General features: G+C 49.1%; 1 protein-coding gene across 16 annotated transcripts in view; it reads left to right on the top strand.

The window, feature by feature from the left end:
• The window catches only part of Ccdc33 (coiled-coil domain containing 33), a 98,676-nt gene that overhangs the window by 49,269 nt on the left and 35,957 nt on the right, over positions 1–13,450 (top strand). For all 16 annotated transcript variants that reach the window (XR_005487820.2, XR_005487821.2, XR_005487819.2 and 13 more), the window contains 3 exons: positions 5,129–5,258; positions 5,914–6,047; positions 7,695–7,766. Coding sequence is in view for 13 of the 16 variants with exons in the window: in XM_063265488.1 (XP_063121558.1) it covers positions 5,129–5,258; positions 5,914–6,047; positions 7,695–7,766 (336 nt within the window). In the remaining 3 variants the exon portion in view is untranslated. The remainder of the gene's footprint in view (positions 1–5,128; positions 5,259–5,913; positions 6,048–7,694; positions 7,767–13,450) is intronic.

Raw genomic sequence — 13,450 nt, 5'->3', positions numbered from 1 at the left:
CTCTCCAGGCTTGACCACTGGCTACCACTACTGCCTAACTCCACATGAGTGGGGGCGGTAGGCACTCCTCACTACAGACTTCCCCCGTGTTTCTCCCACATGTGGCACTCAAAGCCAGAGCCCGGCAACAACAGGACACTAGGTAACATCATTACCTAGTTCGACGGCAGCTGGGTGGGGTTTAAAGCTGCATATTTCCTGTGCAGAGATGCCCAGGAACCAGCAAGGAGAACAGGAGAGGGGCATGTTGGCATATTGGTATCAAGCCAGATTCCCTGGGCCTAGAGATCACACAGTCCCTTACCCTCTCCCTTCTGAGCTTCATCACTCATCTTTGCAGTGGATGGGACAGGGACCGAACCAGATAATTCCTAAGGCTGGTCCTCTGACATCTTGGAGCACTGTGTGTTTTCCACAAGCGCTTGGGCAAGGGGCTGCCAGATCCAACAGACCTAGGTTGGAGTCTGGCTATGTGGCTTGCTAACTATGTGACCTTCAACAAATTAACATCAGGGCTGTAGGATTCCTCCAGACCTATTGACTCATGCGTGCCTCAATAGGCAGTTAGAATAAAAAGGCTGGCCCAGGCTAAGAGTCCCTTCTGTCTCCTTCAGAGCTTCACACCTGAAAGCCACTTTACCATTGCACCTGATACTTGAACCCCACAGAAACCCCACTTAGATGTCCTATCTACTGCCCTACATCACAAGAGGCCATAGCATTAGGTGCTGCCATGGTGATTGGCTTTAAAGACATGACTTCTAACATCTAGCAATGACCACTTGGGCATCTAGCTGCTCTTAGCCCAGGTTTCTGGCACAGACATGATTAAGGGATAATAAAGGGCTGAATTATAAGAAACGCATAACTAACCCCTCCCACTAAGCTCCCAACCAATCCTCTCTGGTCTCCTTGGCTAAAATCGGGTCACAAGCACTTGCTGGAGTCAATCACTGAGGGATGTGTGGCTCTGATGTGCTGAGAGTCTAAACCAGTAGCTATGAAGAGAAGAGGCACCTGGAGAAGAAGGCTCTACCTTTTGGTGTAAGGCAAGGATATGCCAGGCCACCCCGTCTGTTCCATTCCTCTCCCAGCCTGGCGAGGATGGCAGAGATCCATTTGGTAGGACATAGGTTTGCCTGCTGGACCCACCTGCCTGCTCCTGCACCTCCTACGGCCTGCAGAGTTAGGGCAGAACCCTCAAGAATGAAACAAAGGAGGAAAACAGCTCCTGTGTCCACCATCTGTTTCCGTCCCAACCCTACAAGCATCTTCCCAAGCTCTCAAGTTTCCCATCACCCTGGACTCACGCCAGTGCTGGCCGCCTTTCTTCTCCTCCCCCCCACTTTTTAAAAAAGATTTATTTATTTATTACATATAAGTACACTGTAGCTGTCTTCAGACACACCAGAAGAGGGCATCGGATCCCATTACAGATTGTTGGGAGCTACCATGTGGTTGCTGGGAAATGAACTCAGGACCTCTGGAAGAGCAGTCAGTGCTCTTAACCACTGAGCCATCTCTCCAGTCCGCGGCTGCCTTTCTTGCCTGGACCATTGCAGCAGCCTCTCTGATCCAGTCTTGCTCAGTTGTTCTCTGAGAAGCAAGTAAGGCACAGCTTTCCCTCAGTTCCATGCTTCCCTCTGACCCCTCATCCTCTCTCACACAGGACCCAGCCCCGTTAGCTGTGCTGTTTACCCAGCCACAGCACTCATTGCTCCAGTTCTCACCCAGCCTCAGGGAAGCCTCACCCACCATTCTCTACATCTGTCCTCTGTCACCTCCAGCCTTGACCTCAGCCCTTGGTGCTTCCTGTGGCTCCCACAATAATGTGCTCAGGCCACTACATGATGACAGAAGTGTGTAGGCACTTATTCACATGCATGCATCTATGCTCTTAGAAGAGAAGCTCAAGGAAGGGGTGGAGTCATGTCTCTCCCATGGTCCCTGCAATACCCTACACGTGTCTGTCCTGGCATCCCAGAAACACTGGCTGAGTTCAGTCTAACTGAACTTTTGCCTTCCCACAAAATACCCGTTGTCTCCTTCAACCTTGCAAACTGCTGGCTTTTCAAAGTGTGAAGTACATGGCATTTGACAGAACAACTAGATCCCAGAGAGGGGAAGGGACCTGCTGTCATCCAAACAATAAGCTTGATGTGGTCCCTGGGCCCGGAGCCAAGGGTCCTAGCTTGCTGGAAGCCCCAGCCAGCACAAGCTGCTAGCAGCTCTTCCTCCCAGCATGACTCCACTGTGCCTGGGCAGAACAGACAGCAGGGGATGCAGGCGAGAGTGAGGGTGGCTTCAGAGGAAATGGGAGGAGGAGTAAGGGACAAGGGGATAGAGAATAAAGGCTCTATCCCCAGGGAAGGCAGGTCTGCCTCAGTGGCAGAGGGTTAATGGCTTTTCTGAAGATCACAGCTGAGGGTTAATCATATTCCTTAATTCCGAAGCCCACCATAGCCTTTCCCATTAGCATCTTCAGGCCATGCCTACCCTATGCTCACCCTTCCCCCTCACCCCTGCACAGCATAAGATCAGCCAATGGCACCTTTACTTTCACAAGGCTCTGATAACAAATTGTTATTTAGCCCTGGGTCCTATATGCACTCTGTGTGTGCGTGTGTGTGTGTGTGTGTGTGTGTGTGTGTGTGTGTGTGTGTGAGAGAGAGAGAGAGAGAGAGACAGAGAGACAGAGAGACAGAGAGACAGAGACAGAGACAGAGACAGAGACTATGAGTATGATTCACCCTTCTCAATTCTAGGTATGAAGGGCTTTCTCCTGGGAGACTTACCCTGGGAACCCATTCAGGGGAAGGGCTGTCCCTCACTAGGCAGGCAGCCACTTACCACCTCTTGCCGTATAGAATCCATTTAGATCTGTTAATAAGTCCCAAAGCAGACAGCTAGCATCCATTAAATAACCCTTTCCCAGGATAGGGGCAACAAATGAGGCAGCAGAAAACCAAGTCACGGTCCCTCCTCCCTGAGGGCCCCAGGGCCTGGAAACTAGCCTAGGCAATGTGACTACCTTCTTCTGATACCCAGGAGAAGGGAATGACTCTGGGAGGGTCACAGTGTGAGGATCAATCCTGAGAAATCAATACCAAGTCCCACAGAGCTTACAGCTGGCATCTGCAGCATAGGCTGCTGACCAGGCAACTTCCACCGTGACATCTTAGGGATGTGCCTATGACACCAGCCACTATCTAGTATTCAGGGACATCTGTCCCTGTGTTCACCACAAACTATCTCCTTGGGGACAGGGAAAGATTATCAGCTCAGCCTTGGGCAAGACTCCTGAGGACCAGAGCAGGCCTGTGAGTATGACAGGCATGAGGGCTCTGCCCCATCAGAAGTAGGTCTAGAGGGCTGTAGAGATGGCTCAGCGGTTAAGAGCACCTGACTGCTCTTCCAGAGGTCCTGAGTTCAATTTCCAGCAACCACATGGTGGCTCACAACCATCTGTAAAGAGATCCGATGCCCTCTTCTGGTGTGTCTGAAGACAGCTACAGTGTACTTATATATAATAAATGAATAAATCTTAAAAAAAAAAAAAAGAAGTAGATCTATACTGATATTCCCCACCACCCCAAGGAAGCAAAAGGTAGGACCACTGCCATCATTGCCAATAGCCCCTGACAGCAACAGCTCTTCCTTCCCAGCATGACCCACTGGGAGCAAGGCAGCCCAGGCTGAGGCCATGCAGGGCTCTATGCTGAGAGGTACAGGCTATACCCCACCTTCCTATTTATGTGGGTTCTGGGCTTTCCCATGAGTCCCAGCCTCCAGGGTCCTTCACACATGCTGAGTTCTGTGCCACCTCTACTTGTTGTCATTCTTCTACCAGAAGCCCCTCCCTCCTCTTTCACTTTGCCTGGCCTTCCAGCCTCCTCTGGCCCTGCTTCTTTTGAGGATTTTAGACCACCCAAAGTCTACCTTATTTAGGGATTAGTCAATGCTGTCATGTTCCTCTTCCAAGCCATCTTCATGCCTGTGCCCCATCTGCTGCCTGACAGTGCCTTCAAGTCACCTGAGTCTCCAGTGGCCTGAAGCCATATAAACCCAGGTTTTAAAATCTGAAGACCCGTGTGACCTTCTGAACGGGGCTAGAGGAACTTGCACGGAACAGAAAAAGGCTGTGTGTGAAAACAGAACACACATCTAGCAAGTACCCTAGGGCATGAAAATTCTTCCCCTGAACAATTACTTCAGGTATCCGTGCTTAGAGAATAGTCTGGGATGCAGAGGTATGTGGCAAAGAGCAACCAGCTCAATATTGTCATAGATAAAAATTTATTTTAAAAAATGGGACAGCAAAATGTCTCCATGGGTTAAGACACCTGCTGCCAACCCTAACAATCTGAGTTTGATTACCCCAAGTCCAACACATGATGGAGAGAGCTGACTCAAGCAAGTTGTTCTTTGACCTCTGTATATGCAATGTGGCGTGGGTGTGCTTGCGTGCACAAAGACATGCATACATGTGCACACTCGTACACACACATATGGTACACACACATATGCACACTCATATGCATGCACACTTACAAACACACACACAAATTAAGAACTTGAAAAGAAAAGGACTTTTCCTTGTCCAGTTGGACAGGACAAAGCATCATCTAAAGAAGGTGGGTTCTGTTTCGAGTTTTAGACAACCCAGGCTGGCCTCGAACTCTCGATGTAGCTGATGTTGTCCTCCAACTCTTTATATGGCCCAAGTTATCCAGGAACTCCCAATCCTCTTGCCTCTACCTTCCAAGTGCTGGAATTATAGGTCAATGCCACCAAACACAGAGTACCTTGAAGTTACTAAAGCTATGAGTAATGAGAGTTTCTTGAGACTCTGGGTATGCTTAGGTTTTGATTGTAAGTAAGAAAGGGCCAAAGATAATCACACATATAAAATATACACAGAAAGAAATGAGAACACGGTATTGAGTGGTTGTCCTAATGTAAGAATTTAGGAGTTTTACTAGTATTTGTTTGTTTGTTTGTTTATTTATTTATTTATTTATTTATTTTTGGCTTTTGATAACTGAGAAAAACAATTGTGGCAAGTAAGGGACACATGTGCAACTGAATCTGAAAGAAGTGTGACCCACATCTGCTCTCCCTCTTCCAGTTGTCCAAACCCGGGGGACCCCCGGAGCAGCCCTTGTGGAACCAGTCCTTCCTCTTCCTAGGCCGAGATGGAGCCACCAGTTTCTCAGAGGACACAGCCCTGGTGCTGGAGTATTACCCCTCTGCCTCAAGTAAGTACCCAGTATCCCATCAGGGCAGAATTCATCAGGACAGTCCTGTGAAGGGATGTTTGGGTCTCCTGCAAGGACTGCCCAAGGGCCTCCAAGAGCCAGGAAGCCCCCACTACAGACAGTCCCTAGGGTAACTGCAGAGCACAGGCCAGGACTTGTAGGCCAATCCCTACCTGGATAGCATAAGTCTCTGTCAGTGAGGGGAGAGTATACTGGGAAAACAGCAGAGGAAACAGCTGATCCCAAGTCCAGCCCCATAGTCTAAATTGAGGAACACACTCACCCAGAGGGCAGAGTCAGGGCAATCCAGATAAATACCAATGGGTTCAGAATCTGTTTAGAGTTCATGCTGAGCTGATAAATCTCTGAAGAACCAAAGATGCAGAGTGTGTGTGCATGCAAGTGCGTGTGCATGCCTGCGGACGTGCGTGCATGTGTGCATGTGTGTGTGAGTGTATGTGTGTGTGTGAGTGTATGTGTGTGCGTGAGTGCACGTGTAAGGGAAACAGGAGGCAGGGAAGTAGTCATTTGGAGCCCAGAGAGTTTCCTGTCCATAGCCAAGGATGGGGCCTGGGTAATACCTAAAAACCCATCTGCTGGGGCAGTACGAACAGGTAGTCATTGACAGGACCTCATTTGGCCCTTCCTCACACAGTGAAAAGCAGCGAACCATGGACCCTCAACCAGCCCCTGGGTGTCTCCGTGTTACCACTGAAGTCTCATCTATATCGCAAGATGTTGACAGGAAAAGGCTTGAAAGGGCTGCAAGTGGAGCGACTCCCCATCTTTGTAAGTCCCTACTATTAGTTGGTCCCCCACAGGGCCCCATCCCACCCCTACTCCATGGCCACACCTAAAGAACAGAATATAGCTTTTGGGGGGAAAGTTTTGTCTAGACAGGGGTTCTCTGTGCAGCCCTGGCTGTCCTGGAGCTCACTCTGTAGACCAGGCTGGCCTTGAACTCAGCTATCAGTCTGCTTCTGCCCCCCCCCAAGTGCTAGGATCAGAGGCGTGAGGCACCACCATCTAGGTAAATGTGGCTTCTTAACAGCTTCTATCAGAGCACCCCCCAAGGAAGCCTGCACGTGTGAGGAGCACCAAAGGCTGTGCAGCTGGGGTGACAAGCCAGGCTGAGCCCCCAGAAAAGCAAACCTGGGGCCTCGGAGAATAACAGTAAGAGCTCAGGCTTCCCCAGGCAGGGTCCAAGGCTTTCCCTACCCCACCTTCCTGTAGGACCTGGGACAGTTGACAACCTCCCAAGACCTCATTTTTCACCTCTGTCCACACACCCAGGACACAGGAAGCAGAGGTTTATACTCAGGGCCTGGAGACAGAGGGACTGAGCTCCAATTCTGGCTTCACCGTGAGCCTGCTTTCAAGTGATTATACTTCTCCCTGTGGGAAAAATACTTAGTATTGTGCCTCAGTTTTCTTATCTATGAACACATAGTCACATACACACACTCGAGCACACACACACATACACACATACACATGCACACACACATACATACACATACACACACATACACACATACAAATATACACACATGCACACACACACATGCACACACACATACATACACATACATTCACACATATACATACATACATACACACACACACACACACACACACACACACACAGAGAAGAGTGCTCACACAATTGCTATGGAATTTGGTCAGGAACTACATAAAGCACTTAGAATAAATTCTCACTAATGTCAGACCTGGTGGCACAGGCCTGTAAATTCTGAAGTGAAATTTAAAAATGGAAACTTTGAGGCTTGTCTGGGCTACAGATGGAGTTTGAGACTATCCTGGGGATCTTAAAGAAGTAAGTAATAAATAAATAAGTAAAAATAAAATAAAATCAGACCGAGGCTTGGGGTGCAGCTTCAGTGGAAGAGTACTTGCCTAGTGTGTAAGCTTGCAAAAGGCCAAAGGTTCAATCCCCACTAGAAAAATATGGGGGAAATCATATCATTATTTTATCACCTTTTACATTTATTTTCCCTTATCTTTTTGAGGCCGGTTCTTAGGTATCCAAGGCTGGCCTCAGACTTGCTACGTAGCCAGTGGTAACTGAGCTCCCGGCCCTCTTGCCTCCACTTACCAAGTGCTGGGATTACAGGCATATGCCACCAGCATCGTTGTCTATTTCTGAGCCACCGTTTCCCTAAATACTTCTGACATAACAGCAAGCAGAAACTTCTGCTCCGCCAAAAGATGAGTGTGGAGGTGCCAGTCAGGTTTGAATGGAGTGAGAGCTCGGCATGGAAGTAGGGCAGGAACAGGCAGAAGGCCAGCTCTGGTATCCCACCCACACTCCTTGGCACCTTCCCTCGTCCTGGAGAAGCCAAAACAAGAGGTGGAGCAGAGGCCTGCCTGAAGCTGGCCTGGCCATGTGGACTTAATGCGCCTTCTCCTCCCCAGGACACCAACCTAAAAACCATCAACGGAGAAGCCCCCTCAGTGAATCTAGCCTTCCAGCTGCTTTCCTCGGAGGTAAGCGTGGTAGCCTGGGAAGGTCAGACATGTGTCAGCTCCCATAATCCCCTAAGTGGGTGACAATGTCCTTCACAGGTGCTGATCCTCAGGGCCTGGGGCTAAGGAGAAGAAGGAGTCAGTTGGTTCAGTTGGAAAGCTCTGAAGGGATTTGAGACCCCCGGGAAGTCAGGCAGAATGCTAAGATTAGGAAGAGGAAAGAACAAAAGGCCACAAAGACCCAAGTTTCTCTCTACCCAAACCTAACCTAACCCATACTTGCTTAACTAGGGGTCAAAGTTCCAGGGGAGGTCCCTTCCAGGGGAGATTGGTCCCTTCCTGTTGGATCATTGTTTAGCGAGACCCCTTTCCTAGCCTCTGGAGTACATATTGCTTAGCATGGCTGTAATCAAAATCTCAGTAAACAGGCTAAATTCTTTTCTAGAATATGAGGACTAGTGTATTCCCAAGTTTCTCTAGGGGTGCAGGCAGGAGCCAGCCCCTTGCAGGGCAGGACTGGTGGCCCATATTTCTTGCTGGCTGCTAGCCAAGGTGCCCTCAGCTCCTGGAGACCGCCCACAGCTCCTGGAGACCGCCCACGTGCCTTCTTACCACAGTCCCTGTACTGTGATGCCAGCAGGCACAGCTAGTCCCCAGCACACTTTGAAATTGACTTTCTCTTCTGTCAGAAGACAGAGAAGACTCTGTGCTTTTAAAAAGAACTGGATCATCGCGTCTCAAGGTCTGCAACAGAACCATCAAAGTGATGACTTTCTATTTGGCAATGCTAAAGATTGAGGTGTCGGGACTTGAGGACCCATTTTAGGATCCCGCTTGCCATAACTTAATCCAAGTAGGAACATTGTCAGGGTCATCCATGCCTGGTGAGTGGCCACTGCTTCTCCAGCCAGCTCTACTTAGGCCAACTCCAGCTTTGATGTCGGTCATGGCTCTGGTGTACCTGACAGCTTCCTACTCCTTCCTCTCTGGTACTGGGATGTGGACAGTTTGATCCCGAGCCCAGGAAATGTTCAAGAGCTGATTATGGGCTAACCTACTCTTTCTAGCTTCTCAGGTCAAACAGCTGTGGAATAGTTCAGGGCTTTAGGTCCTTCCCCACGAAGACCATGAGAATTCCACATTGTTGACCCTGAGGACAGTATCTGAGAAGAGATGACAATGTGAAAGCCTCACCCACCCCCTCCAGGCCCCTCCTCAACTCAGGGTTCACTACCATCCTCTCCAGATCCCTCAGTCCCTGCTCATGGAACCTACACATATACACACCACCCAATCAAAAGCAAGAACAAGAAAACCCAGAGAGTGGAGTCACAGAAAGCAAAAGACCCAGGGCTACAGAGATGACTCAAGCTTGACGACCTGAGGTAGATCCCCAGAGCTCATTTAAAGGTAGAGCATACACACACACACACACACACACACACACACACACACACTCACTCACTCACACTCACACACACACACACTCACTCACTCACTCACCATACATGCATAACTAAAATTTTCAATTAAAAATGTTTTTTAAATCCTAAGAAAGGAGAAGCTGGGAAATGTGACATCTCTCCCAGAGTATCTTAGCCTTCTGGGGCCCTCTCAGTGTCTAGGTCTGCCAATTGCTACTGCCAGTCTCTTGCCATCTCCCTCTGCCTTCTGCCTCGCCCCAGGACACATGCACCCTGCAACCACAAGGAGAGAGAGCTATGTGTCCCTGACCAGGAGTCTGGTGGGGCCAGACAGGCAACAGGCAGGTGGGTAGGACATGTCCCCTGTTGCCCAAAGGCTGGGCACAAAGGTCTCCAGTGATGAATTATTCACTGAAACTGTGCTAAGTGCAGAATTAATCCCTTTCCTTCCAGCTGGCCGCCTCACTAAATTATCCCTCCAAGTCATGCGGGAAAACGCTGCCGAATTCATTTAGCTGCTGAGTGTTTTGATCTAGGCCTTGTGATTTTGCTCCCCCTTCCGTATCCCCCTTCCCCTGGAGGTGGGGTGGGGAAGAAAAAAAAACCTTTTAGTAACAGATTTCTGAGAAGAAAGGAAAAGAAAGGGGACCAAGATAAGGTGTGTACCAGAAGAAAAAAAAAGTACTATCAGCAGCTAAGAATTTGTACACAGGTCGACACCTCTGTCTCCTGCGCGGGATACGTGTTGGCCCGGAAATCCCCGTAATAGATCTCCGTAATAAACCTCGCCTTTGCTTATTACATCCAAAAAAAAAAAAGAATTTGTACACAGAGGTTCTACACGTGTCTACATGTTCATGCAGCCACACATGAGTGTTTACACAGGGACAGTCATACAGGCACAGATATGCACGTGCACACACCTCCTCTGTTTTGCATGCACTTAATGCATAATGTACACACACATCCAAACGTGTGAAATGACAGACGTTTTCATACCTGTGTTGGCATACACATGATCTCTCCATAGCTCAGCTGTTCCTTGGTGAGTCCATCTGAGAAGTGACCAAGTGACTCACTTTGATTCTACAACATCGAAGAACAATTTAGGGATGTCACTGCTAAGGCTGCTGCAAACGGACTAATAATTGTCAGATCCTTGCAGTGGTGATGGCCACCTCTTCATCCTGCCTGGTTATACAGATCTAAGGAGCATCCCCTCCATGACAGACACTGGCCAGGTCAAACAGTTCACCACATGACCCTGTGGCTATAATGCACCTCGAGGTACATTAATTCAGTTAATTTTGGACACTGCCCTCACTTCGTGTAGACACAGGCTCTTTTGCTATCTTCCCACTAAGGGTTAAAAGAAGAGTGTTGGGAATGGTGATGGAGTCAGGTGGTGCCTCAGGTAAATCTAAGAGTCTTCTCTCTGTATCCCCATCCCCTTAAGAACATCATTATCCTCACACACCCTTAAATGTGCATCGGCTGTGCTGGGGTTAAGGGATAGTGCATTAAACAAGATGAAGAAATAAGAAACAGTTCTACCCTTCATAGAGATCAGGAGATGGAGAATAGAATGAACACGAAGGTTTATGAGCAGATGCCAGTTCATGATGCTCACACAGCCTCATGACTCCTCAGGTGATAAGATCCAGACTTCCTAGAAAGGCTGTTTGGCATCCCTGAGGAAACAATCCCTGACTGAAGTTGGAGCTTAGCTGCTGTGAGAGGCCTGGATCCCTCCACCATGATGTTTAGAGGAGGCCGCAGCTTTGTGGTCCATGCTGTTTCTCCATGCCCAGCCTATGGGCCAGTGATGGCAGAGTCAGAATAAGGACCTCCCATTAATTTCTCTCAGGACAGCCTACAAGCTCCAGGAGTCACCACTAAGTACCAGGTCATGTGCACACTCCAGCTGCCCGAGAGGACTTGAGGTAATAGGGTGTCTTGGGATACCTGGCCTACACGACTGACAAGTCCATCCTTGGGTAACACATCCTCGAATGTGGCCAAGAGGGGCATAGAGAGGAAGTGCTTCCAGCCTGAGGGTAGAAGTTTCTGACTGGGTGTTTCCATTCCTTAGACACCTGGTAAATGCAGACTGATGTACCCACCATTTCTGTACCACCCAGTCTCAGAGCTCAGGGACAAGAGAGTGGTGGGATATCTAAAAGGAGACAGCAGAGGTCTCTCTCAACAAATCCACCTGGACAGGAACACCCACAGTCACTGCCACCCTATCCTCTCCCCTTGCTTTGTCAGGACAGAGACCTCAATCCCTTTAACAGCAGCCCCTCCCCATGTCACAGCCGCTGACTCTGAGAGATAGAAACACTCCCCTCGCACTGAGATCCCCTGCCTCCCAGGTCTCCCCTTGTGCTCCTGGCTTTGCTCTCTGTGGCTGCAGCGCACCCTGGCAAGGCTGCATGGATGGTGTCATCAGCCAGCAGGCATGTTGACAGATTGATCAGCTAGCACAGCCTGCTCGCTTAGTGATTGGCAAGCATTATCTCTGGTTTGGGATGTTGTGCTTCAGAGGTTGGGGATTGTTAGTGGCGGAGGTGTCAGGGTGTAGTCACCTTGATGTGTTACTTCCCTGTAGACGTTTTCTGCCTCTGGTGATCTGTCTAAAGCTGGAACTGTATGTGCAGGAGAGAGCTGAGCAAATACATGCAGATACATAAACTAGAACACACACACACACACTATCAGACACACACATTCACATACACACAATCACACACACAATCTCACACACAATCACACATACACACAATCATACACACAATCACACATACACACAATCACACACACACATGCACCACACACGCACACAATTACGTATACACACAATCACACACACACATGCACCACACACGCACACAATTACGTATACACACAATCACACACACAATCACACATACAATCACACAATCACACATACAATCACACAATCACACATACAATCACACAATCACACACATACATACACACACACATGCACACACACGCACACAATCACATACACACGCAATCACACAATCACACACACACAATCACACATACAATCACACAATCACACACACACAATCACACATACAATCACACAATCACACACACACAATCACACATACAATCACACAATCACACACATACATACACACACACACATGCACACACACGCACACACACACCAGGTCCTCTCCTCCACAAAACCAGTTAAAGGAGACTTTGGAGGACCCATAGGCACTAAGAATCCATGATGAGCCCACGGCCCCTCCACAAACACACAGGAATCAACCTTTGGTGTCCTGCTTCTTCCTTCTGATCTGGTGTTTTCTCTTTGAAGAGTGGGATGTGTTATTCCCCCTCAAGAGGCTTGGCTTCTCCGAGCAAGGCAGCGTGCCTTCTTTTAATAACCCCACCACATCTAGGGTGCCCTCCAGCTTGTAGGCAGCCTCTTTGAAGTGCACCCCAAGATGAGCAACTCTCCCTCAGCTCGTCCTGTGCGCATACTAGGTGTTCATTGGGTTTGTTCTTGCCTCTGCCATGAAGTGCGCCCTGTAAGTGAGGCAGGGCAGGACCACACAAGCACCTGGGTCATGGTGCCATTTCCCCTCTTAGGGTTGGGGTTCAAGGTTTAGTGGCCGACTGGTGTTGGGGGACATCAGGCAAGCAGAGGTTAGGCTTCTCAGGCGTGTAGCCACCCCTCCTCAGCCTGCAACATTAAAGAACATGGAAAAGACTTGGAGCCCACGAGATGCCTAGAATCTGGTACAAGGAGGTGCATTTGAGGTCTTGCTCTCAGAGACAGGTGGAAGACAGTCCAGTTGGTCCTCAAATCCCCCTTCCTTTCCTTGGCAGTAGAATAATCACTGAGACCACATAAAGGAGTGCCTTGGTGCCTTCATAACCAGAGTGAAAGTCAGTCAGCTGGCTGGAGTGAGAAAACAGAGGACAATATAATCAAACAGGCTTTGAAGGAATCTTTGAAAGCCTCGTATGCTTGCTTTGGATTTGTCCTTAAGGGAATCCTGAGCCAAAATTACCTTCATTTCCCCACCAAACATGTCTGCCTAGACAGTCGGTATCCTGGGTCACAGAGTTCTTGCCTCAGTCAGTCAGTCCTTTGGAAGGCTCTATTCCCACCCTCAGAATCCAGCTCTGAGAACACAATCATCGGAGGATGGGCCCAGAAAAGACATCCTTCCCCTGTCAGCATTCAAGCTTGCCCCCTGGCTGCCTTTCCTGAAGCCCCCCACCATGCTCTCT

The sequence above is a fragment of the Rattus norvegicus genome, chromosome 8 (genome assembly GCF_036323735.1).
Source record: "Rattus norvegicus strain BN/NHsdMcwi chromosome 8, GRCr8, whole genome shotgun sequence".
NCBI lineage: Eukaryota > Metazoa > Chordata > Mammalia > Rodentia > Muridae > Rattus > Rattus norvegicus.
Note: the sequence above shows the minus strand (reverse complement) of the source record. Positions and strands in the feature narration are given on the sequence as shown.